At 56.7% G+C, this 25,194-nt stretch overlaps 1 protein-coding gene and 4 gene segments (V, D, J or C); all 5 read right to left on the bottom strand.

The window, feature by feature from the left end:
- LOC123625663 (immunoglobulin lambda-1 light chain-like) overlaps positions 1 to 25,194 on the bottom strand; it is a 995,149-nt gene that overhangs the window by 34,883 nt on the left and 935,072 nt on the right. The window lies entirely within an intron of this gene.
- The window catches only part of LOC123625664, an 80,957-nt gene that overhangs the window by 4,201 nt on the left and 51,562 nt on the right, over positions 1 to 25,194 (bottom strand).
- LOC123626207 lies at positions 1,361 to 5,645 on the bottom strand. The segment is given in 4 exon segments: positions 1,361 to 1,816; positions 3,164 to 3,304; positions 4,458 to 4,565; positions 5,600 to 5,645. Coding segments are annotated over 4 exon segments (615 nt in total).
- The window catches only part of LOC123625661, a 628,644-nt gene continuing 609,465 nt past the window's right edge, over positions 6,016 to 25,194 (bottom strand). The window contains 2 exon segments of the V gene segment in view: positions 6,016 to 6,471; positions 7,825 to 7,858. Coding sequence covers positions 6,152 to 6,471; positions 7,825 to 7,858 — 354 coding nt within the window.
- LOC123625660 overlaps positions 11,718 to 25,194 on the bottom strand; it is a 636,038-nt gene continuing 622,561 nt past the window's right edge. The window contains 2 exon segments of the V gene segment in view: positions 11,718 to 12,173; positions 13,593 to 13,629. Coding sequence covers positions 11,854 to 12,173; positions 13,593 to 13,629 — 357 coding nt within the window.

Genomic DNA, 25,194 nt, shown 5'->3' with positions numbered 1-25,194 from the left:
ACCGTGGAAGCCTGACCCTGACTTAGCTGTCAGCCCACCCCTAGGGTCACCGTCAGCCTAGTGACCTAGTTCACTTGTTCCAAATATTCCCGAATTCCACTCTGAGTGACCCTGCCGGACAAGCAATTGGTGCCCACACTCTGCTGGGGTCAGTGCCCTTTCTCATTTGCCCAGTGCTACCATGTCATCACCCTGACGTAGGCTCAGCGTCCCCAGGCTCCCTCCACAAACCAAACAGAAAGTAATTGCGGACGTGACTTTAGTGGTGCAGATTCCCCAGCGTTGAGATTCCAGCTCCATGTCAGTGGTGACCTTGAGCTCAACCACGGCCCAACGCTCATCGCATCCCACACAGACACCGCCCCCTCATGTGCATCAACCTCACTCCATGTGCCCCCAACTGGAGCCGTGGAGCACGGGGATCTTTCAGAGTATTATGTGTCTTCTGTATGTGGAGAACGGGATCCGCATGGTTTGGGGAAATCTGGGTTTCGTCATGTGAAAGTTTTTCACACAGCAGGACTTTTCAGTGCATTTACTTAGCTAATATGCATTGCGAAAGTATGAGATAGGCGCCTGTATGTGTCATTTTCCAAACCCTCTTCTGACCTCTTGTTGGCAGCACAAGTATAGACCCCCACCGCCACCACCATGGTCAACATGCTTCTGAATGGTCCCGCTAGTGCAACAGAGAATTTCAACTTCTGTTCCTGCTGAGACTATTGCCTTGACTCGGGGTCTCTTTCCCTGTTGTGTCTGCCTCTAGCCCCCAACAGTGCTCCGGGGAGCCCCTTCATTTCTTCTGAGTGTCCTGTCAGTTCCTGCCCCTGTCCCTCTCACGGGGCCCCTCTCCCTTCCCGATAGGTCAGGGACCGTGTCCCAGGGTCCTCTGTCCAGGAACAGCTTCCTGCTCTGGATCAAGGCTCCCAGGACACGGGGAGCTAATCCGGGTCCCTGGTGGTTTGGCTGCTACGGTGGGACCACAGGGACATGGGCTCTCACCCAGAACTGCCCTGGCCCTGAGCAGAGACCCCTCAGCCCAGTGACAGGGACAGACACAAAGGGACAGTAGCGATGCAAGATGGTGCATGACGATGTCTTCACTGAGAAGTAGAAGCGGGAAGGGTGAGACCTGCCCGTTTGAGCTGGTGCCAGGCTGGTGGCTCTAGGGCAGAGAGGGGAGGTGTGCAGAGGGGAGTGTGGGTGAGGAAGGTGCTGCTGGGTAGTGCCCTGGGAGACTGAGGGCCTCTCTCACTGGGCTACGTTCCCACTGGCTGCTGGCATGTCCCCAGCGCCACTGAGAACCCAGGGGGAGGCTACAAACTAAGCATGAGAGGAGAAATAAAGAGATGGAGCCGGATTTCTGATTGACAACGAGGATATTTATTGAGGGCTCATTGGGTGCAGGGCAGGGGCTGGGATGAGCTGGGAGGGAGGGGACACCCCTCCCTGGGCTCCTGCAGCTCCAGCCCCGAGGGTGGGGTGGGGGCCGGGGCCTAGGCACAGTCTGCAGGGGACACTGACTTCTCCACGGTGCTGCCTTCGTGCGTGACCTGGCAGCTGTACTTGCTGCGAGCTTTCCACTGGGCGGCTGACAGGCTCAGGTAGCTGCTGGCCGCGTACTTGTTGTTGCTCTGTTTCGAGGCCTGGGTGGTCTCCACGCCCTGGGTGACGGGGCTGCCGTCTGCCTTCCAGGCCACGGTGACGGCGCCCGGGTAGAAGTCGCTGATCAGACACACCAGTGTGGCCTTGTTGGCTTGGAGCTCCTCAGAGGAGGGTGGGAACAGACTGACCGAGGGGGCGGCCTTGGGTCCACCTGTGGGGTGGGGGAGGGGCGGGGGTCAGAGTCCTGCATCCCCCTGGGGAGCCCCTGACCTCAGGGTGTGAGGAGGGGCCTGTGGCACCAAGCCCAGGTCAGGGCACCTTGTGCAGGGGCTGTGGGTCTGAGGGTCTGTGACAGGAGGGGAGGTCATGGTCGTGCAAAACTCCGTGTCTGTCCTGGGAAGCCCAGAGCCTGTCCCTGCCCATCCCCTGTCCTGAGCCCTCTCTGGGCCTCGACCTCCCTCACAGACAGCTGAGCCTGTGTGGCCTCTGGCTCCTCCTGCCATCCTGACGGGACCTTCAAGGGCTTGTGTGTCCCCTGAGCACATGAGGTGAGGGTTAGGCTCTCCTGTAGGGTCTGGCCAGGGGACAATTCTGACCTCATTCCTCTCTCTAAGGGACTCTGGGCTCATTTCCCCTTCTAGCCTGTTGTGCCCAGATCTGTGTCCTGGGGCCTTTCTATGGGGTCAGAGCCCAGGTGCTGGGGAGGACAGAGGGAGCCTGTCTGCTGTCCTGAGTATCTGTCACTCCAGTGAGATTGCTGTTGTCACTGTGACCCCCTCAGCACCTCGTGTCAGCAGCAGAGATTTCACGCTATGGACTCTGTCCTCTGTCTCTGGGACTGCGGAGTGGGAGAGCTTGTTTCCCCAGGATCCCCAGGGACCCACCTTCCCTCACACCCTCCCCTGTGAGGACCTTCCCCTGACCCCCCGCACCCAGAGCCTCCTCTGCTGCGCCCTCCCGGAGCTTCCCTGAGTCCCAGGCTGGCTCAGAGCTCTGCCGTGGCCGCCCTGAGGCCCTGGCAGCCCCCACCTCCTATGTCTTTCCTGGCCTTGACCCTGAGTCCCACAGCCCAGGGGATGAGAACTGTGGTTCCCCAGCCTCAGCCCTGAGGGTTCTGGGTCCTTCTAAAGTCTCCCAGGTGGTCACCCCCTCCCTGTCTCTTGCTCCCTTTTCCCCATGTTATGGGGCCCTATCGACCCCACAGACAAAGCAGGTCTTACACGGGCCCAGAGGTTGGAGGACAGAATTGAACAATTCCTAGCAACCCAAGCTTCTTGGACAGACAGACTGAGAGACAGACAGGGACACAGGCAGGCAGACAGAGAGACAATTCAGCCTGACCAGGTCACCAGGTCCAACACCCTGGCTCTGGGGTCAGAGGGGAAGGGTGAGGCTTGCAGGAGTCTGAGCAGGGAGGGGAGGTCCTGACCCCAGAGCTGGGTCCAGGTTGAAAGCTTGACCCCAGGCTGAGACAAGATACAGAATAAACAGCAAAAACAGCGGAAAAGTGCCGAAAACTTTGAGGAGAGCTGGGAAGGAAGGGGAAGAAGGCACTCACCTAGGACGGTCAGCTTGGTCCCACCGCCGAACACCCAACACAGTGACACAGGCTGGTACAAAAACCCCTCCCTGAGACCCCCAGCTCCAGCCCCCAGCTGCAGCTGTGCTGGAGGAAGTGGGTCACTGTCCCAGGTGGCATCTGCTCAGCAGGGGGACCACACGGCCCAACCCTCAGCCCACAGCTAACAGGAGAGCAGGGAAGGAGGGTTAAGAAGAGACTCATGTAGGACGGCCACCTTGGTCCCTCCGCAGGAACCCTGTGACCGACAGCAGAACCCCCGGTACCAGGGTTCCCGCAGGGAGTCTGTGCCTTGGATTGGGTTTTCCCACGGACCGTGTGCCAGGAACAGAAATGACTTTACCGGGGGGCATTTGTATCACTGAGGAGTGAATTATTATGGAAGGAAACAGGTGGTCTCACCTCAGCAGAGTTGACACATCCCTGTTCCCTTGATGACAGCGCTGGGTGACACATAGTGTCCTCCTCCCCCAGGGAAGGGCAGGTTTCCCTGGAGAGCAGTGTCCCGGGAACCTTCCTGTGACCCTAGCCCTGACTCCAGGGGTGTCAGCCCCTCCTTCCCTGGGTTGTCCTGGTTGTCATGGGCCTGGCCAGTCAGCCTTGGCTGGTCCCTGTGGGCAATGGCAGCCTCATCCTCCAGGCTGGCCTGGGAGCATGCCCTGTGTCCCCTCAATCCAACTGATGCTAGGTGAGTCAGGGAGTGGGGACAGTCGTTGCCTCATTGCAGTTGGACACATGAGGGAGGGTCCTGACTGTTGCTGTGAAATGACATTGCAGAGAAGCGTGATCAGTGGCTGATCCCAGGCTTGTCCCAGTAAAGGGATATGAGGAGGTGGAATATATTGTCACCCCAGAAAGCAAGAGCCATGGAAGTCCCCTGTGATCATGAAAGTGGACCCAGGTGCCACCCCAATATTTTCCAGGTGGGCAGATCTCCATTATTTGTAGCCTCGTTGTCATCACCAATAGTGGCCAGATTTCATCGTCATCATTAAAACGAAGACAGTGGATTCCAACACATCTATTGCACACATTTATTTAACACATCTAGTTGTGTAACTCGTCTCATTAATTCCAGCCGAGCAGTAGCACACTTCTGGGGAAGGAGTTTTGCCAACGTCCAGCCTGAACCCTGTGAGGTCTCTGGCTGCCAGAAGCACTTTGCATGGACAGCGGAAGCAGACAGGGGCGCTGGGTTCCAGATCGGGGAGGCCGAGGCTGCGTCCCGACCCTGGGCATGTCCGGGGAGCAGTTCAAAATAGCAATCACTCACATGTGTTCCCTGATGGGCGGAAGGCAGAGACAGGGTGGCTGAGGTCCCCAGGGCACCGAAGACCTACAGGGATGGCGGGAACCTCCACATCGCCTGCCGTCAGGGTTCCTGGGGCGAGGGTGTTGCTGACATGAGGCAGCAGGAGCACCTGTGGTGGGGGAGGCGGAGCCCCAGTGAGAGAGGGACGCAGTGGGGCGGGGAGGGCCGGAGGCTGTGGGGGTGCTGGGTCCCCGTGGAACCTGACGTTGACTCTGCTCTCAGCCCCACTACTCTGCCCTGACCTGGTATGACTCGGCCCCCCCTGCTCCCCACTTCCACTCTGATTGAACCACTTAGGCAAGCAATGGGCGCCCACACTCCGGTGGGGTCAGTGCCTTTTCTCATTTAGCCAATGTCACCATGTCCTGCTCTGATGCAGGCTCAGTGTCCCCAGGCTCCATCCACAAACCAACCATAAAGTGAGTCTTTGCGGGCCTGACCCTAGTGGTCCAGGTTCCCAGGACTGAGATTCCAGCTCCACCCTAGTGGTGACCTTGAGCCCCGCCACGGCCCCACACCCAGCGCACCCCACACAGACACCTCCTCATCATATGCATCAGGCTCACACCCTGTTCCCCAAAGCAGATGCGTGGAACACTGGGCTCTTTCAGAGTATTATGGGTCTTCTAAATGTGGACAAGGGGATCCACATGATTTGGGAAAGCTGGGTTTCATCCTATTAAAGTGTTTCACTACCGCAGGACTTGTCAGTGCTTTTACTTAGCTAATATGCATTGTGCATTTTTGCGCTATGCACCTGTGGGTGTCATTTTCCATGCCCTTTTATGAGTTCATGGTGACAGCTCAGCTATGGGCCCCTGCTTAATGGTCCCCGTTATGCTACGGACAATTTCAACTTCTGTTGCTGCTGAGACTGTGACCTTGACTTAGGTTCTCTTTGTGTATTTTGTCTGTCTCTAGCTCACAGCTGAGCTCTTGGGACCCCTTCATTTCTTCCGATTGTCCTGTCAGTTCTAGTCCCTGTCCCTGTCATGGGGCCCTTCTCCCTTCCCTGATATAGGTCAGGGCCTGTGTCCCAGGGTCGTCTGTCCAGGAACAGCTTCCTTCTCTGGATCAAGGCTCCCAGGACACGGGGAGCTCACCCGGGTCCCTGGTGGTTTGGCTGCTACGGTGGGACCACAGCGACATGGGCTCTCACCCAGAACTGCCCTGGCCCTGAGCAGAGACCCCTCAGCCCAGTGACATGGACAGCCACAAAGGGACACTAGCGATGCAGGATGGTGTGTGTCAAAGTCTTCACTGAGAAGTAGAAGCGGGAAGGGGGTGAGACCTGCCCGTTTGAGCTGGTGCCAGGCTGGTGGCTCTAGGGCAGAGAGGGGAGGTGTGCAGAGGGAAGTGTGGGTGAGGAAGGTGCTGCTGGGTAGTGCCCAGGGAGACTGAGGGCCTCTCCCACTGGGCTACGTTCCCACTGGCTGCTGGCATGTCCCCAGCGCCACTGAGAACCCAGGGGGAGGCTACAAACTAAGCATGAGAGGAGAAATAAAGAGATGGAGCAGGATTTCTGATTGACAACGAGGATATTTATTGAGGGCTCATTGGGTGCAGGGCAGGGGCTGGGATGAGCTGGGAGGGAGGAGACACCCTCCCCTGGGCTCCTGCAGCTCCAGCCCCGAGGGTGGGGTGGGGGCCGGGGCCTAGGCACACTCTGCAGGGGACACTGACTTCTCCACGGTGCTGCCTTCGTGCGTGACCTGGCAGCTGTACTTGCTGCGAGCTTTCCACTGGGCGGCTGACAGGCTCAGGTAGCTGCTGGCCGCGTACTTGTTGTTGCTCTGTTTCGAGGCCTGGGTGGTCTCCACGCCCTGGGTGACGGGGCTGCCGTCTGCCTTCCAGGCAACGGTGACGGCGCCCGGGTAGAAGTCGCTGATCAGACACACCAGTGTGGCCTTGTTGGCTTGGAGCTCCTCAGAGGAGGGTGGGAACAGACTGACCGAGGGGGCGGCCTTGGGTCCACCTGTGGGGTAGGGGAGGGGCGGGGGTCAGAGTCCTGTGTCCCCCTGGGGAGCCCCTGACCTCAGGGTGTGACGAGGGGCCTGTGGCACCAAGCCCAGGTCAGGGCACCTTGTGCAGGGGCTGTGGGTCCGAGGGTCTGTGACAGGAGGGGAGGTCATGGTCGTGCAAAACTCCGTGTCTGTCCTGGGAAGCCCAGAGCCTGTCCCTGCCCATCCCCTGTCCTGAGCCCTCTCTGGGCCTCGACCTCCCTCACAGACAGCTGAGCCTGTGTGGCCTCTGGCTCCTCCTGCCATCCTGACGAGACCTTCAAGGGCTTGTCTGTCCCCTGAGCACATGAGGTGAGGGTTAGGCTCTCCTGTGGGGTCTGGCCAGGGGACAATTGTGCCGTGACTCTTCTCTCTGAGGGACTCTGGGACATTTTCCCCTTCCAGCCTGTTGTGCCCAGATCTGTGTCCTGGGGCCTTTCTGTGGGGTCAGAGCCCGGGTGCTGGGGAGCACAGAGGGAGCCTGCCTGCTGCCCTGAGTGTCTCTCACTCCCCTGACTTTGCTGGTGTCACTGTCATCACCTCTGCCCCTGGTGACAGCAGCAGAGGTTTCACGCTACGCGCTGTCCTCTGTCTCTGGGACTGCACAGCCAGAGGACTTGTGTCCCCAGGAGCCCCAGGGAGCTGCCTTCCCTCACACCCTGCCCTTTGAGGACCTTCCCCTGACTCCCCCGCACCCATAACCTCCTCTGCTGCGCCCTCCCGGAGCTTCCCTGAGTCCCAGGCTGGCTCAGAGCTCTGCTGTGGCCGCCCTGAGGCCCTGGCAGCCCCCACCTCCTATGTCTTTCCTGGCCTTGACCCTGAGTCCCACAGCCCAGGGGATAAGAACTGTGGTTCCCCAGCCTCAGCCCTGAGATTCTGGGTCCTTCTAAAGTGTCCCAAGTGGTCACTCCCTACCTGTCTCTTGCTCCCTTTTCCTCATGTTATGGGGCCCTATCGACCCCACAGACAAAGCAGGTCTTACACGGGCCCAGAGGTTGGAGGACAGAATTGAACAATTCCTAGCAACCCAAGCTTCTTGGACAGACAGACTGATAGACTGACAGACAGACAGGGACACAGGCAGGCAGACAGAGAGACAATTCAGCCTGACCAGGTCACGAGGTCCAGTACCCTTGCTCTGGGGTCAGAGGGGAAGGGTGAGGCTTGCAGGAGTCTGAGCAGAGAGGGGAGGTCCTGACCCCAGAGCTGGGTCCAGGTTGAAAGCTTGACCCCAGGCTGAGACAAGATACAGAATAAACAGCAAAAACAGCGGAAAAGTGCCGAAAACTTTGAGGAGAGCTGGGAAGGAAGGGGAAGAAGGCACTCACCTAGGACGGTCAGCTTGGTCCCACCGCCGAACACCCAACACAGTGACACAGGCTGGTACAAAAACCCCTCCCTAGACCCCCAGCTCCAGCCCCCAGCTGCAGCTGTGCTGGAGGAAGCTGGGTCACTGTCCCAGGTGGCATCTGCTCAGCATGGGGACCACACGTCCTCACCCTTATCCCCACAGCTAAGGGGACATTTGACATCGTGTGACTAGCAGCAGAATCCCTGATACCAAGATTGCCGAAGGAAGTCGGACTGGGTTTTCCCACGGGCCATCTGCCAGGAACAGGAATGAGTAGTTCATTGCAGGGCCTTTGTGTCACTAAAGAGTGAATTTTTGTGGAAGGGGACAGGTGATCTCCCCTCAGCAGAGTTGACACATGCCTGATCCCTTGGTGAGACCCCTGGGTGACTCATGGTGTCCTGCTCCCCCCAGGGAAGGACAGGTTTCCCTGGATAGCAGTGTCCCGGGAACCTTCCTATGACCCCAGGCCTGACTGCAGGGGTGTCAGCCCCTCCTTCTCTGGGTTGTCCTGGTTGTCATGGGCCTGGCCAGTTAGGCCTGACTGGTCCCTGTGGCCAATGGCAGCCTCATCCTCCAAGCTGACCTGGGAGCATGCCCTGTGTCCCCTCAATCCAACTCATGTCAGTGTGTCAGGTGTGTGGTGGCTGTTGTTTTCTCGTTCCAATGGGACACATGAGCCAGGTTCCTCATTGTGGGGGCCAATGTCACATCCCACTAGAGGGAAGTGTGATCAGTGGCTTATTCTAGGCTTGGCCCACGAAAGGGACTTGAGGAGGTGGAATATGTTGTCACCTCAGAAAGCAAGAGCCATGGCAGTCCCCTGGGGTCATGAAAGTGGACTCAGGTCCCACTCCAGGACACTTCAGTTGGGCGGATGGCCATTATTTATAGCCTCCTTGTCATCACCAATGTGGTCAGATGTCATAGTCATTAAAATATTAATATAATGATAGTGGATTCCAAGACACCTATTTCACACATTTATTTAATTCATCCAGTTACGTACCTGTCTCTTTAATTCCAGTTGAGCACCACAGCAAACACTGCGGGTTCACCTGGGACGCTGCAGGGCACTGGCTCATCTCTGTGCAAAGTGTGTCTTTCCTAGAGCGTGACCCGCACCCCTGGGTGTTTGAAATGCACCTGAAGGACCCTCCCTTCATCAAGAGCCTGCAATTCTCAGGATAATGACGTGACCTGAAACATTGACCCTCCTCATTCCTGCTCATCCGACTCAGCTAATGTCACTAAACGAGTGACCACCCGACATGACTGTCATTGCTGGAAGTCGCCGGAGTTCTTGGGAAGGAGTATTGCGACTGTGCAGCCTGAACCCCGTGAAGTCTCTGGATGCCGGAAGCACTTTGCAGGGAGAGTGGAAGCAGACAGGGGTGCTGGGTTCCAGCTTGGGGAGGCCGAGGCTGCGTCCCCACCCTGGGAACGTCCCGGGAGCAGCTCTCGGCTCCTGCGGCTCCTGCCTTGCCGGGAACCCTGGAGCGATCTGAGAGATTCCCCCGGTTACACCAGGCCCGAAACACACACTCATCACAGATCCAAACCTTATTAAAGCCTCAGAAACAAAGGAAAACCCACAAAATGACAACAGCACCAGTGCACGATGAAATAAATAAACTATGGCATTCCCGAGGGATTTGATGAGGCCTGGAGTGATGTTTGATATTGAAGAATTACTGATACTTTCTTTTTATGGTGATAATGCTATGTTTATTTTTAGGTCCATCTCTTTCCTGGACAGACACGGAATATTTGCAGGTGAAATGATAGGATGTGTGGAATCGGTTTAAGTACAGAGTGAGGGAGGTGACATTCTGCGGTGGGGGTCAGAGTGTCTGTGAGTTGCTCCCTATGGTGCTGTGATGGGACACTGGGGTCATTATTGCTCCTTCTTCTCCTTGATTTTTTTTCCAGTTTCTCCACAACACAGACTTGTAGCCCAATGAAAGGAGGCTGGTGCTGGGGCAGCAGAGGGGACGGGTGGCCTCTGCGCCCAGCAGGGCTACGGGTCTGGCCCTCCAGAGCGTCAGTTTTCACGTGTATGAAACGGGCTCAGGCAGGTGCTGGACGGGAGAACCCTTCAGCCTAATTCTAACCCGCAGCCTGGGCTAGGGGTCAGGGGTGGCCATGAAGGAGCAGCAGGAGGACCACCTTTGCTGCCCTGCTGTGACTTCAGATCTCTCTGGAGTGACAAGATCCCACTCATGAGAAATGGCACCAGCCCGAGCACGGAATGGGCATCCACTGGTTGTCCGGGGGGGCAGGCACATTCCGTCCCTACAGAGTCTGTGCTTGGCCTGCTCAGTCACTCAGATGTGTTCTCTGATGGGCGGAAGGCAGAGACAGGGTGGCTGAGGGTCCCCAGGGCACCGAGGACCTACAGGGATGGCGGGAACCTCCACATCGCCTGCCGTCAGGGTTCCTGGGGCGAGGGTGTCGCTGACATGAGGCAGCAGGAGCACGTGTGGTGGGGGAGGCAGAGCCCCAGTGAGGGAGGGACACAGTGGGGCGGGGAGGGCCGGAGGCTGTGGGGGTGCTGGGTCCCCGTGGAACCTGACGTTGACTCTGCTCTCAGCCCCACTACTCTGCCCTGACCTGGTATGACTCGGCCCCCCCTGCTCCCCACTTCCACTCCGACTGAGCCACTTAGGCAAGCAGTGGGCGCCCACACTCCGGTGGGGTCGGTGCCTTTTCTCATTTAGCCAATGTCACCATGTCCTGCTCTGATGCAGGCTCAATGTCCCCAGGCTCCATCCACAAACCAACCGTTTACTGAGTCTTTGCGGGCCTGACCCTAGTGGTCCAGGTTCCCAGGACTGAGATTCCAGCTCCACGCTAGTGGTGACCTTGAGCCCAGCTACGGTCCCACACCCAGCGCACCCCACACAGACACCTCCCCATCATATGCATCAGGCTCACACCCTGTTCCCCAAAGTGGATTGATGGAGCTCGGGGAACTTTCAGCTTAGTATGTGTCTTCTCCATGTGGACAGGAGATGGATGTGATTTGGGAAACCTGGGTTCCATCCTATGAAACTGTTTCACTGCAGCAGGACCTGTCAGTGGGTTTACACAGCCAGTATAGATCGTGCAAGTCTGAGAAACGCAGCCGTGTGTCCATTTCCCAAACCTTTTAATGACTTCATGGTGACTGCATCACTACAGACTGTTTGTGAGTTAAAGACTCTTCTGACTGGTTCCCAGGGGTAATCAGGGAATTTCAGCTTCCTTCCTGCTGGGACGGTGGCCTCGAGTCAGGGTGTCTTTCCCTGTTGTCGCTGCATCTAGCCCGCAGCTGGGCTCTTGGGTCCCTCTGGATTTTGCCTGACTCCTCTCCCAGGGATGTCCCTGTTCCTCTCCCAGGGTCCTTCTCCCTTCCCGGGATCCACTGAGCAAGAACAGCCTCCTGCTCTGGATCAAGGCTCGCAGCAGCACACAGAGCTCACCCGGGCCCCTGGTGGCTTACAGAGTGGTGTGGGACCACAGGCAGGTGGGATCTTGTCAAGAGCTCCTGCGCTGTGACCCTTCACCCCGCAGAAGCAAACAGACACAGACGGGCACATTGGAGAAGCGGCGGATCCACGAATAGGTCTTTACCGAGGACAAAGAGAATCGGTGTGAGAACCCCCTGGTCTGAGCGGGTGCCGGCCTGCTGGCTGAAGGGGACAGAGGAGACTGTGGAGAGGGCTGTCTGGCTGAGGAAGGCCCTGCTGGGGTGAGGCCCCAGGCAGACCGAGAGCCTCTCCCCTGGGCTCCTTTCCCACTGGGTGCCAGGATTCTCCCATGACCGCGTTGAGAATGTGGGAGAAGTGTCAAATTAAATAAGAGCGGAAATAAAGAGATGGAGCAGGATTTCTGATTGACAACGAGGATATTTATTGAGGGCTCATTGGGTGCAGGGCAGGGGCTGGGATGAGCTGGGAGGGAGGGGACACCCCTCCCTGGGCTCCTGCAGCTCCAGCCCCGAGGGTGGGGTGGGGGCCGGGGCCTAGGCACACTCTGCAGGGGACACTGACTTCTCCACGGTGCTGCCTTCGTGCGTGACCTGGCAGCTGTACTTGCTGCGAGCTTTCCACTGGGCGGCTGACAGGCTCAGGTAGCTGCTGGCCGCGTACTTGTTGTTGCTCTGTTTCGAGGCCTTGGTGGTCTCCACGCCCTGGGTGACGGGGCTGTTGTCTGCCTTCCAGGCCACGGTGACGGCGCCCGGGTAGAAGTCGCTGATCAGACACACCAGTGTGGCCTTGTTGGCTTGGAGCTCCTCAGAGGAGGGTGGGAACAGACTGACCGAGGGGGTGGCCTTGGGCTGACCTGTGTGGACAGAGGATGGCGTGTCAGAAGCTGAGGGAGAGTCTGGGTGTTTGTCCCCCGTACCCACTGCCTGAAGTCTCTGTGACCATTCACGGTGTGGCTCTCTGGGGCACCTGGGACTCTCCTTCCTTCCTCTGTCTGGGGCCTCTTCCTACTGGAGCCCCCTGGAGAGCAGACAGCCCTGCACCCTCCTAGAAGCCATGCCCATGTCATCGCTCCCAGGTGACCTGACCAACCACTCCCCCCCTGCAGCCTCAGTTTCCCCGTGTTCTGGGGCAGGCTGTGCTCCCTGCTCCTGGTCTCTGGTTCTGAGTTTGGAATCTGGCCCCGACCTCCGGATCCCTCAGCCCCAGGACCCCCCACTTGATCCTTCCAGGGCCCGGAGCCTCTTCTGCGATCCAGGGGGTCCCTGCCCAGCCGCAGGATGGCCCCGGCTCTGTGTGGGGGAGCTCCGAGACTGAACCTAGTGCCCGGTGTGGCCTGGAGCCTTCTGTCCCCTCGGGCACCAGGCTCTGGCCCAGCCCGGCCCACTCAGCTGTCCCGGGGGAGTGGGCTCCGCCAGGCCAGCCCGGGGCTCTTCTGAGGCTCCGCCATCTCCCCGTCCCGCCAGCCTGACCACAGGACCCTCCACCCTGGCTGTGCTCTCGGGGCCGCTCCCCAGAGCCCAGGGCACGGCTGCCGCAGGACCCCTCAGCACCTCGGTGACTCCTGGCTTTGCTGGCAGCCGTGGGGTTCTCTGTGCCCCCACTCACCCCCCTTCTGTCACCTTCTGAGTCTAAGGTGCCCTTTGAGGAAGGCAGGAGAGCGACCGTGGGCAGGTGAGACTCCAGGCCCAGGGGTGAAGGGCTCCGGGCACAGAAGCGCCTCTGCCCTGAGGGAGCCACTCCTTTCTGCTGCCCACGCTGGGAGGGCTGGACTCTGGTCACCTCGCCCAGGCTGACCCGTCTCTCTGCGTCCCCCTGTCCTCATGGCCCAGCAGAGGCCAGAGAGCTGCAGCCCAGACCCGGGGCCCTCTCTGCATCCTCCACTTGTCTCTCCCAGCGTGACCCCCTGTTCCCGTGTCCCTGGCCCCTGGTGGCCTCCCAGCCCAGACCCTGGGGTCTCGGGGACTGTCTCTAACACTGCCGCAGTGGCCCTCGTCAGAACTGGCCTCTGCCGCCCACTCGGGCAGCTGGGCCGGGAGCGGGGACGGCGCCCCTCCCTGGCCAACCCAGCCGGCTGGCGACAGCGGGCAACTGCTGGAACCTGACGGTGGCGGCTGCTGCTGTTGGGGCCCTTCCTGCTGGCTACCCCGAGACCAACCCGCCTCCCCAGAGCCCACTGATGTCCTTAAGGCTGAGGACGGCAGAGGGAGAAAACGGGCTTTCCGGAGACGGCAGAGGGAGAGGCAGGTTGGGAACGGCTGTGAGAGCCACTTACCTAGGACGGTGAGCTGGGTCCCGCCGCCGAAGACATACCACAGTGACTGAGGCTCAGACCAAAACCCACAGGGCCAGCACCTGGCGCCCATCCCCCGGGCCTGGGCCAGAGCAGGAACCTGCTGGGCGTGACAGGCACAGGGCAGGGCTGTGACTAGGCCCAGGGGAGGTGCCTGATCAGTCCCCCGGGGGAGTCCCCGTGCCTGTCCCCTGTGGGAGGCAGGTGCTGTCCTCGGCCTTGGAGTCACCCCAGTGAGTGTCCCCCACTTTGAGGCTGTCAGTGCAGATGGCAACGCTGGGCGCGGTAGGTGCTCAGCAAACCCACTGTGACGTTTCCTCTCGGGCAGCTGCGTGTGTGGCCGAGGGAGCGCTGAGCCGGCTCAGACCTGCGCCACCTCTCCTGGCCTCACTGTCAGGGCCTCTGAGTCTTCCTCTCCCACATGTCCCTGAGGTCCAGCAGGCCCTGGCCGGCTTCCTTCCTGGACGAGGACACCGGGTCATTCCTGACTTGAGGCACCCCCGCTTGGAAACTCCTCTGCCTTCCTTTCTATCCAGAGAGACACGATCAGTCCCAGCCTGTTTGTGACGCCTTCTCTGATATCTCAGACCACTGTTCCCATCCATCCATCCATCCATCCATCCATCCATGTGTCCATCCATCTTTTTATTTATTCAACTGTCTGTCTATCCATCTGTCATCCATCCATCCACCCATCCATCAGCCTGTCCATCCATCCAACAATGACTGCCAAGCACTCATCTGTGCTAGGCACTGTTTTGCATGTTGACACTTGGCAGGGTCCCCCTCCCTGGTTCTTGCTCCCAGATTCACACACACTCTGCCTCCTCAGCCCGCCTCTGCTGGACGGCCCCACAGGCTCCTCCCACCCCACAGGCCCCAACTCAGCTCCTCGTCTGCCTGCAAACTTGCTCCCCCACACAGTTTTCATTTCAGCAATTTCTCTTCAAGCTGGAGGCCTGGAGTCATCCCAGAATGCTTTCCCCTCTGTGCCCTGGACATCCTACCACAACACAAGATACCATTAAAATACTTGAGAGTGAAGGAAGAAACACCCAAGTCACACTCTAAGAGTTTGGGATGGCAAGAATCCTCAAGTTTTGTCAAATCTGATTTTGTCTCCCAAGATAATTTCTTTACATTGGAAGATACCCATTGCAATGGGGCCAGCGATTTTTCACCTTAGCAACAGGTTGTATTTGACATATGCACATAAGATTTTCATAAAACAATCTAATATAATAGTAACAAATTCAACACCTGTTTCTGATTTAAAGAAAGCAAACATCCAGTCTTTTATTAAGTTATTGGAGGAAACTTCCTCAACTTGATAAAGACATCTTCCCAACCTTACAGCAACCTTCGTACTTAAAGACAAAATATTTAAGAGTCAGTAACAAGGCAAGGTTGCCCACTTTTGCTTTTATTTAATATATTCTACAGATACTGGCCCATGAAATGAGTTAAAGGGAAAAAAGGAGGCATAAGTATTAGGAAAAAAGAGAAAATTTTCCTTTGCAAATGATGTGATAGTGGACAAAAGCAAAAACAACAACAAGACAACCACCACCGAGGATAATCAGCTGATGAACTATTAGAACTAATAACGGGAGTTACAGTGGCTGGATACGAGAGCAACATACAAAAGTCAGCAGGTTTCCCTGCTATGTAAGCAATAAGCATTTAGAATATGAAATTGAGGGGAAATTTACAACTTAAATAAAATTATATTTAAAAACCTTAGAAAAAAACACCTTAGGAATAAACAAAATAAAATGTGCAATATTTGCATGAATAAAATGTAAAACCACTTGACTAATGGACATAATAGAAAAGTGAGTGAACATCACGTTCCTGGACAAAAATGCTGAGCATTGTAAAAATATCAGTTCTTCTCAAATTAATCACATATGCCATGAAATTATAGACACAACACCAAAAGAATAATTTTTGAAAATTAGGAAACTGATTCTGAAGTCCAACAATAGGAATGATGGTGAATAGATACGAATATTTTGAGAAACAGTGATAATAATGGGTTCTTTCCCTACCAGATATCAAAACATACCATCAAGCTCAAATAATTAAAACAGGGCAGATGCAGGAATAGATAGATAGATCCAGAGAACCACAGAGAGAATGTGAAATAAATCAGTAATTTCGTATTTGATAAAAGGTACATTGGTATTCAACACATGTGCGATGATTGGCTTTCCATGTGGGAAATAAGGTTCCATTTTCATGTACACAAAAATAAATTCCAGATGAAGTAAATAAAAACGAAAAACCAACAGAACACCAAACCAATGAAAGTACCAGAATAAAATAGAACAATGATTTTATGATATTGAAATAAAGAGGACCTTCCTACACATGGCAGGGATCACAGAAACCATAAAGAAAAGCTTAAACCAATCCGGCGCGTAAAAATTAACAACAGTTTTAGTGTGAAAGACTCCATAATCAAAAGACTCCTAAAACAGACCAGGGAACAATATTTACAACATATATACTAAACAAGGGGTTAACATCCCAAATATATTCAGAGTATCTATAGATGTATAATGTAAGACAATACAAGCAACTGAATGGAAAAGCAGGCAACACGACCACCAGGTAATTCACAAAATAAAAAAAAAAAATCAGTCAATAAAAATATGAAAAGTAACAAATTTCACCAATGATCAAATAGACAATAAAACAATAAACACATTCAATTTTTTGCTCATCAGACGGGCAAAATAAAGACAGATCAGCAACATCCCATAATTGGCAAGGATACGAGAGGGCGCTGTCATTCACTGTAGTGAGTACGCACAGGCTTTTGGAACTGTAATTTGGCACCGACAACAACATTTCAAAAGCACAGTCTCTTACCCAGTAATTCCACTTTTAGGTATCTATCCAGTGGAGATACATAAGTGTACTTTTTACACACACACATGCACATAAACACAGGGATCTCCACTGCAGCATCGCTTGGAATTTATATATTTTTTTTCATGGAAACAACATAACTGTCCATTAATAGGTTCATGATTAAATAAATTCTAGTTCATCCAAATTTTCTTATAAAGCTAATATCAGAATGTGGTGTACCCATATGAACTGATATAGAAAATGTCAGTAAGAGATTGTTTAAAAAGCTGGTAATATGTAGAGTGTGCCTCTATTTTTGAAAAATAAAATCCCAATACCAACTCTGTGTGTGTGTGTGTGCGAATGTGTGTGTTTTCAGGGACATATGGACACAGGAAAAGGTCTGGAAGTCTGTACACCGTGGCCAGCTCTGGGGAATAAACTGTGGGGGAAGAGTCTTCCCCCAAAGTGGTAAGAGGAAACATTTTTTTACTTTATATATTTTGGTGCTTATTTTTATTTTTTTTTTACAAAAAGTACATGTTACTCTTACGTTAAAAATTATTATGGAAGACAAAAATGAAATATCTCTCCTTGTGAACATTTTTATAAAACCAGAAAAATTATGAAGTTACAATGATAAAGCTAAAATTAAAATCAGGTGAAATCCCACCAGCCGGAGACACACCATTGAAATTTCTCTGTATTTTTGGACAGGCTTTTGAAAATGCACATGTACTTTAAAAACGCAATTGGAAGCGTTCTGTTTATTAGCATCTTATCCTTATAAAAATAGGCTTTTCCGTATTTTAGAGATGCTTCGGAAACAGAACTCTGACGGTCTGTGGAAGGTTTCTGGGGACAGATGTGCAGTGAGGACCGTGATTCCTCACACCCTGTTTCCACGTTGTGCCCAGTTTTCTCCCGTCCTTGATAATGATGAGCTAACCACCCTCATTTGTCAGCCTTTGGTTACAGCTCTGATTATAGCGTCCCCCACGTCCCCCGCCAGGATAGATTCCTAGAAGTGGAATTACACAATTTAGATAAATACACTTTCTTCTAGGGCTCGCTGCCCGTTACTAAAAGGGTTGTACATTTTAAAGGCCTGTAGACCGCCCGCGAGAGCGCCCCTTCCTCCCCGCTCAGCCTCGGGCACCGTCTCTTCGCCTCCGCTCGCCCCTGTCGCCGGGATCTTGGCCCCTGGTGGCGCTGCCGGCGCGTCCTCGCCACCCCGGGGCGCAGGCTCCCCAACTCCCCAGCCCGAGCGCAGCCACGCGAGCCAATTCTTCCAAAACACGAATCCAGCTCTGACGGTCCCCTACTCAGTCCGCCCAGGACTCCCCCGACCGGACCGCGGATAAAAGCCAGCACCCCCACCCGCACTCCGCCGGCCTCGCGCCCTGCTCCCCACGCCCCGCCTTTGCGGGCGCCCGACACCAGCCGGCGCCCCCAGATCTCCACGACCAGCTTGGCATCCCGCCGCACAGGGAGGAACGCCGCCTCCTTTATGGCTCCTAAAACGGGCCGCGGGTCTGTCCCCACGACTGGACAGTCCCCCTTGGTTCAGGCCCCCAGCTCTGCGAGCGGAGCCTGGCCCAGCAACCGCAGGTGACCAAGTCCCGGAGTGGACGCCTCGGGGAGACCAAGCCAAGCCCTGCGCCCTGTCCCTGCGCCCTGCAGACCACCCCGTCTCTTGGACCGTTTGTTTATAAAACGCAGGACCTGCTGATGCAGTCACAGCTTTCTTTTACAGTTCTTGGACTGTCTATGCTCATGTGCTGTGTGACCTTGGGCAGGTGGCCTCACCTCTCTGACCTTTTATCACTGTCTGTAAAATGAGGATAACACCAGCTGCAAGGACGAGGACATCCTGCCTCTGTTTCTGCCCTACCCAGAGGACTAGGGGGAGGAGAGTGAGCTGCCAGCCTTGGTGCAGAATTTAAGGGGGGTGGCAGAAAATTCAGGAATCATATAAACAGTATTTTAATATGATATTAAAAATAAAAATGAATTGGAACAAATCCATCATGGACAAAATATCAACACTTTAAAGCCAGTGTCTGCCCAGGCCCCCTCTGGGGTTAACCTGCCTTCTCACCCCCCGGCTGGTCTCCCCATGAGTCGCCCATTCCCAGCTCCAGCCACAGGACCCCGCGTCCCCCCGAGTCTCTCGTCCCTTACCTGCTCCACGCGCTCTGCATGCTGGACCGGCTGCTTCCCGCCTGGACTTCGGGGCCGGGAGCCCTGCTCCGAGGTGCCTCCGTCGAGGACAGGAAGCCGCGGGTGCCCAGGGCCAAGCCCAGCAGCAGCAGGGGCCAGCGCAGCCTGGGGGCAGCACCCAGTCCCCCAGGGGCCTCACGGCCCACCTGGCCCTTCGAGGGCCTTTTCCGCCCTCAGGATCAAAGGCACCTGTGGCCTGACTTGTGGTGTGGGGTCTCTGGAGTGGGACCCCCTTGTCCCTCTCTCTGCCAGCAACCGTCCCAATGTGCCCCAGTCCATGTGGCCCTGTCCTCACCCTGGACTGGCTCTGGTCCTTGAGCCCAGTCTGACCCCTTCCAGGGTCTATGGCTGTTGGCCCTGGGGGTCTCTCCCAGAGGGACATTTACCAACTGCCCTGCTGTGGTCGGGATCCAGGGCTCAACTGACACCTACCACAGCCGCCAGCCTAGCTCCGCCCCTCGGGCCCTGGGCGTGGCACAGCTGACCCGCCCTCCTCCCCAGTTCCCCAAGGGCGGCCTGGGTCTGTGAGCAACTCCTTGGGGAGGCAGGGGCCATGGAGAGCTGCCCAGCGGAACAGGAGTCCCCAAGGGCTTGAGCTCAGAGCTGGGGCTGTGGCTTCTCTTCTGATCAGTTCCCCAGGCAGGACCCTGCAGGCCACACTCTGGCCACACAGGACTGTCCCTTCCTTGGCTGGGTTGGCCAAGCCTGGCCAGCTCCTCTCTGGCCCTCTCCTGAGTCAGGCAAGGGCCCTGCAAAGGCACCAGTTGCCTTTCTTCTGGACTGTCTTTTCTCAGATGTCTGTGTAGCGAACAACCTTGGAAAGTACAGGTAGTGTCTCCCATTGGAGCACAGGGCAGGCATGTTTATTGTCCAGTATAAAAGATTTGGGGTCCCCAAGCTCAGGTGTGCAGATGTCACCTGGTCCTCTTTGCATTGCCTTGTGGAACTGGTGCAAGACACTGCTGATACGTGGGTAGTGGCAATTGCTGTGAATGATGAACTGTCCTCTGTCTCTGAGCCGGGAGCCCTGTGTCTCCTGCCAGTGTCCTTGAAACTGTGGCAGGCTTACTCCTGAGCTTGCAAGTAGGGTAAAGTCTCAGGCTGTTCACAGTTCTTGCTAATGATGCCACCGAGGAGAAGGAGGAGGAAGAAAAAGGTGAATGAGTGAGGATGTGATGTTGAGGATGGCAATCGGGACTTAGTGGTTTGACTCAGCTCATCCGATCCACATTCAAGGATCTCCAGGCTGGCTCCTTCCACTCCACAAACATTTCCTGGGAAACTTCCAAGGGCCAGGCCTGGAGCTGAGGGCTGGATTACACAAATAAACCCCACACATTTCTGATCTTGGAGATGGGCAAGGCACTGAACAGTAACGGGGTGTGGGTGCCCTAACAGATGTCATGCAGGGTACAGGGGAAGGCCCGGGAGGCCCCTGATCCAGTCCAGCTTCCCTCTCACTGGGGGGCTTGGTCCACTCCTGCCTCTGACCTTGGGCTCCTTGCACCTTGGGGGCTTGGACAGGGTCGGCCCTGGGGGTACAGGCTGATGCTGCTCCCTCCCCAGACCCACCTTGTGGGTGTGATGCTCACCCACTGCTCAGGAGCCAGAAGCTGTGGTTCCCCCCAGGGACAGCCCCAGGTCTCGGGGAGAAGAAGGGGCTGTCCCTAAACATAGCGTCCCCAGCTGGTCCCCCAATCCCCGCCCCTTGCACGTGCCACGGTCTCTGGGCAGACGTCGCCACCACAGACCACATCCTCCTGTGGTGGCCACAGTCGGAAATCCGAATTGGGCTGGACCCTGGGGACCTTCGAGGGCTGGGCTGGGCTGAGCCTCCCCAGATGGTGCCGCTGCAGCTCTGGCCACCCAGGCCCGCACTCACCCCTTCCTGTTCTGAGATGTGCAAGGGATGGATTCAGACCCAGGCAGAGAAGTCTAGGTCCAGCTGTCCCACTCAGTGGACCCCCTGCTCAGTGTTCCTGGCACCTTGGCAGAGCCCCCTCGGTCCGGCCTTGGTCCTTCTTTCCTGGATAAGAGGGGCGTGTCGCTCTCCCTTCTGTCCTGCTCCCATGTCCAAGGGCTCCCCGCACCCCAGCCTCCTGCTGGTCAGTCCCCTGCCCCAGAGACTCAACCTGCGGCCACCAAGGATTCCCCTCTCCCAGGCCCAGGGGCCCCCAGCTCCCCACTCCCCACCTTCCCCCAACTCAAGCCGCCTGGTCTTTCTCATCTCATCCTGAGCTTCTCACTGTTGGGGCCCAGGGGGAAAGTGCGAGGCACAGGATGGCAGATGACAAAGGTTCGGAATCTCTCAGAGACCTCACAGTCAGGAGCTGGCTCTGCAGCCCCTGAGCTCCTTCCAAGGGGTCCCCAGGCCCCCCCAAAACCCCAGTTCCTTTGGTGATCTCGGGGTTGCAGCCCCCACCCCGGCTCTCCTCCAGGAAATGGGGAGAGGTTCCAGCTCCCTCTGTAGGTGTCACAGACTCACTGACCTGGCAGGGATCGTCTAGCTCCTATTGAGGAGGAAGCAGAGAGGTTCAGAGAGGGAGAGTTTCTTGCCTGAGACATACAGCACCTTGGTGTAAAGACCGTGTCCTGGGACTTACCAGTGCCAGCCAGAGACCTGGGAGGACCAGACCTTTCGGACACGGGGTGGGGCCAGCCCAGGACGGGAGGGTGGAGTTTTGGGAAATCTCAGTTTTTAAACTCAAACTGTTCCCGACGCTGGCGGGGGTGCAGCCCTAGGGCGAGAGTCCAGCAGGGAGCAGCAGGGACCAGCAGTGGAGAGGCCTGAGCCAGAGGGGCTGGAGCTCCTCAGAGGGGGAGGCTGAGACCGGGGAGGGCCCCCGTGGCAGGGGCAGGAGGGGACGCAGGGGCCGGACTCTCTCCAGCACCCACCTCACCCTGGGACCATGGCCAGGACTGGGGTGGGGCTGGGGAAGGAAGCCATCGAGGGGAGTCAGATCCTGATATTTTATTCATTGTAGGTTTTGGGGGCATTAATTTTGGTTTTTAAAAATATTGCATTAAATGTTATTTATCTGGATCTCTAAGTTTTTGGATGCTCCTTTAACATTTGGCGTTCACGGTGAGTGCCTCACTCACCTCACCCTCGTCCTGCTTCTGCCTGGAACTCTGAGAAAACGCCCTCGAGAAAAACGCACATAAACGCTGTGCATCCGACACACAGCCTGGAGCGGGGAAGCAGCCGTCTGTCCTGTCCAACACCGCATCCCTGGTCCCCTGGCGTGGCACTGGGCACACGGTGGGTCCTCCGTGAATATTTCTGGGCCAGATGAATAAATGGACCAGGATTCAACACCAGGTCCCTCTGCACCCCGGGACCTCCAGCCTGGCAAGACCCCCAGGGTTGAACTCACTCACACCTCAGGTGACCACCAGCTCTGCCCTCCGCCACGCCGGCCCCGACCCCAGCAAAAGGGATCACAGGGCATTCACTCACAGTGATGTCATTGATCCCTGGTACTGACCCCAAGGCCCCAAATTGAATTCCTAGATACAAACAACTGCTCCCTTGGGGGACCCCCACGTGGTCATTTCTGTCAAAGGGGGAACGAGCTCCTACAGGACTGGGCCATCCGGCCCTACACCTGTCACCCTGCATGTGCAGTTGTTTGTGTCTAGGGACTTGATAAAGTCCGCTCTCTTCCCTTGTCACTTTTCAGCCTGCAGTGAATGTTGGTGCAGGGCACCGAGGCAGCTGTGACAACTTAACTCTTATTTCCGGGGCAGTCGCGCCAGGAGGATGGGCTGCAAACAGCAGGCAGTGCCGCTCCTCGCTCCGCGCTGCAGCGAATCCCCACAAACCAGGTAGACGCTTGGCGCCAGGGGGCACACGGCTCTCGGCTGGGCACACTGTTCATTGACCGAATACATATTTACTAATCAAGACTCCATTCAAGACCTTCCCCTCCCTGTGTCCGCCGACCTGTGCTGTGATGTCACAGAGGTGACCCATTCTAGTAAGTTCCCACCTCATAAGACCTGCCTAAAACCACTCCAGTGCAGATCCCCTATAAACCTCTTCGGCTGCCCTGCCTCTTCTCAGACACTAAAATGACTCTGTCTAAGGGTCGTTGTCCCTTAATGCTAATGCACTTGGCATTGCCTGTATAGCAGGGTATCTGTGGTCTTTGGCAGCTGGTAGTTGAGCATTAAAACGACCAGCCCCATTTACAGTGGACAAGCTGAGCCTGGGGAGGGCAGGACCTTGCTCCCATCTCTCAGGAGCGTGAGGGCAGCACGGGACTAGAAAGTCCCCCCTGCATGGAAGGCCAAGTCCTGCTCAGCAGGGCAGGAGGGAGGGCGAGGCTGGGGGAGCCAGGCTAGGTGGGCAGGTTTGTGTCTCACTTCCCCATCTGCCTGTGTCACTGTGCCATGATCACTACTGCTGTCCCACACCGGACAGTAATAGTCAGCCTCGTCCCCGGCCTGGGCCCCGCTGATGGTCAGGGTGGCCGTGTTCCCTGAGTTGGAGCCGGAGAATCGCTCAGGGATCCCTGAGGGCCGGTTGCTGTCACCATATATAATCAGCACAGGGGCCTGGCTGGGCTTCTGCTGGTACCATTGCACACTTTTACCCCCAATGTTGTTTCCCCCACAGGTGACCCTGGCCGTCTGTCCTGGGGACACTGACACTGATGGTGGCTGAGTCAGCTCATAGGAGGCCACAGAGCCTGCAAGGAGAGAAATGAGGAGAGAAAGGGCTTGAGACCGAGGGGCTCATTCCCAGGAGACCTTTGCACCTGCCTGGCCTGGACCAGCCAGGGATGAAAGGGCCCTCAGGGCACCAGCGAGCACAGGGTGGGGGTCTCAGCCCCTCCGGCCCCTCATCCCGCAGCAGGGTCAGAGCCCCCTGCCCACCACAGCCAGGGCCCTGCTGAGCTCAGAGTCAGGGCCAGGCTTGTCCCCGAGCCCTGGGGCTGGGCGGCTGGGGGACCCTGGGCAGCACCTGTGCAGTGAGCGAGGAGGCCGAGGAGGAGAGGGGTCCAGGCCATGGTGGAGGCGCCCCCGATGCAGCTTCCCGAGGCCCAGGCTGGGCAGGCGCCTCCCAGGCCTGTCTTATCCCCTTGCTGGAGAGACCTGCCCTGATGCAAATCAGCCCTGGCCAGGGGCTGCTGCCTGAGGAGCTCTGTGGCTTCCAGAGAAGGCTCAGCCCCAGGGGGCCAGGGAAGGGAGGGGCGGCCCCTGCAGAGCCACTTCCTGTCCCAGAGATTCTCCTTCTGCTGGTGACATAGTCTGGTCCAACATCTCCATCCCAGGCTGCGACCTGGCCTCACTCCTGGGCTGGCCACGGAGATCTCAGAGGTGGGTCTGTCCGCATGTGATCACCCCGTCACAGCTGACAGCACAAAGCTTCAGCAGCTGCAGGTCCTGCCTCAGGTCACAGATCCTGAGCAGCACGGCCCAGTTGAAACTGCGGCTTTGTCATGTGCATGTGGGGTTTTGTTTATAAATGTTTCTTTTTTGAGATACAGGGTCTCCCTCTGTCGCCCAGGCTGGGGTGGAGTGGTCGGATCACAGCTCACTGCAGCCTCATACTCTAGGTTCAAACAATCCTCCCTTCTCTGCGTCCTAAAGTGCTGAGATGACAGGTGTGAGCCACCCCGCCCAGCTCACACGCAGTTTCTAAGAGTAACAGAGGGGCTATAGGTTTCTGCCTTTGGTGTGAGCTGCTGGGGAAGGTCATTGATCCTGTGCTCAGTGTCCCCAGTGTGTGCCAGACGTCAGTGACAGCGACAGTGCTCCAGGAGAGCTTGGCAGTGACTGAGCTCCAGCCTGGGGGGTTCGCTGGGGGGGGGTAACGAAGCACTTGTACCTGGACCAGAGAAACAGGGAAAGTGTAGAACAGCCTGACGTGAGACGTGGAGCCAGAATCATTTTTGCTGCAGTGTCAAGTAGGAAAAGAATGACAAGTCCTAGAAAGTGGCTGCTACCCTTTGATGAGTGTTAGCATCTCTCTCCCTGGGGCCCCTCCCCCAGCCCAGGGGGCTCTGCCAGGTGACTCTGCTGCCCCCTGGTGGCTGCTCCGCACTGGCTGCTGGAGGCTCAGGGGCCCCCTTGGTCCAGGTGCAGATCAGAGGCTGCTGCTCAGGTCCCTCCTTCCCTGCCCCAGGGGCTGCTGCCCAGGGGAGGACTCGCTTCCCTGGGTGCCCCGCCTGCCTCACACCAGGCACGAGGGCGCAGACACCCGCGACGGCACGAGCACGTCTATCTGCAGGAGGAGGAGGCAGGTCCACCGGAGGCGACCTGCACATGTCTCTGCAGTGCTGGGTGGCCCTGTGCGTGGGTCAAGGGCTTGGCTGTTTGTTGGGGGCTCTGAGGTGGCCGTTCCTGCTGCTGGCTGTGGGTGCAGGGCACCGTCAGGTGAAGGTGGCTCCTGCCCCAAAGTCAGAGGAAGGAGAACCCGCCCAGCGTGTGTTCACTCCGACCCACTCTGGCCTTGCCACACCCCGTCCTGGGAGCTCAGCAATGTCACCACGGG

This window comes from Lemur catta, chromosome 21 (assembly GCF_020740605.2).
Source record: "Lemur catta isolate mLemCat1 chromosome 21, mLemCat1.pri, whole genome shotgun sequence".
Taxonomy (NCBI): Eukaryota; Metazoa; Chordata; class Mammalia; order Primates; family Lemuridae; genus Lemur; species Lemur catta.
Note: the sequence above shows the minus strand (reverse complement) of the source record. Positions and strands in the feature narration are given on the sequence as shown.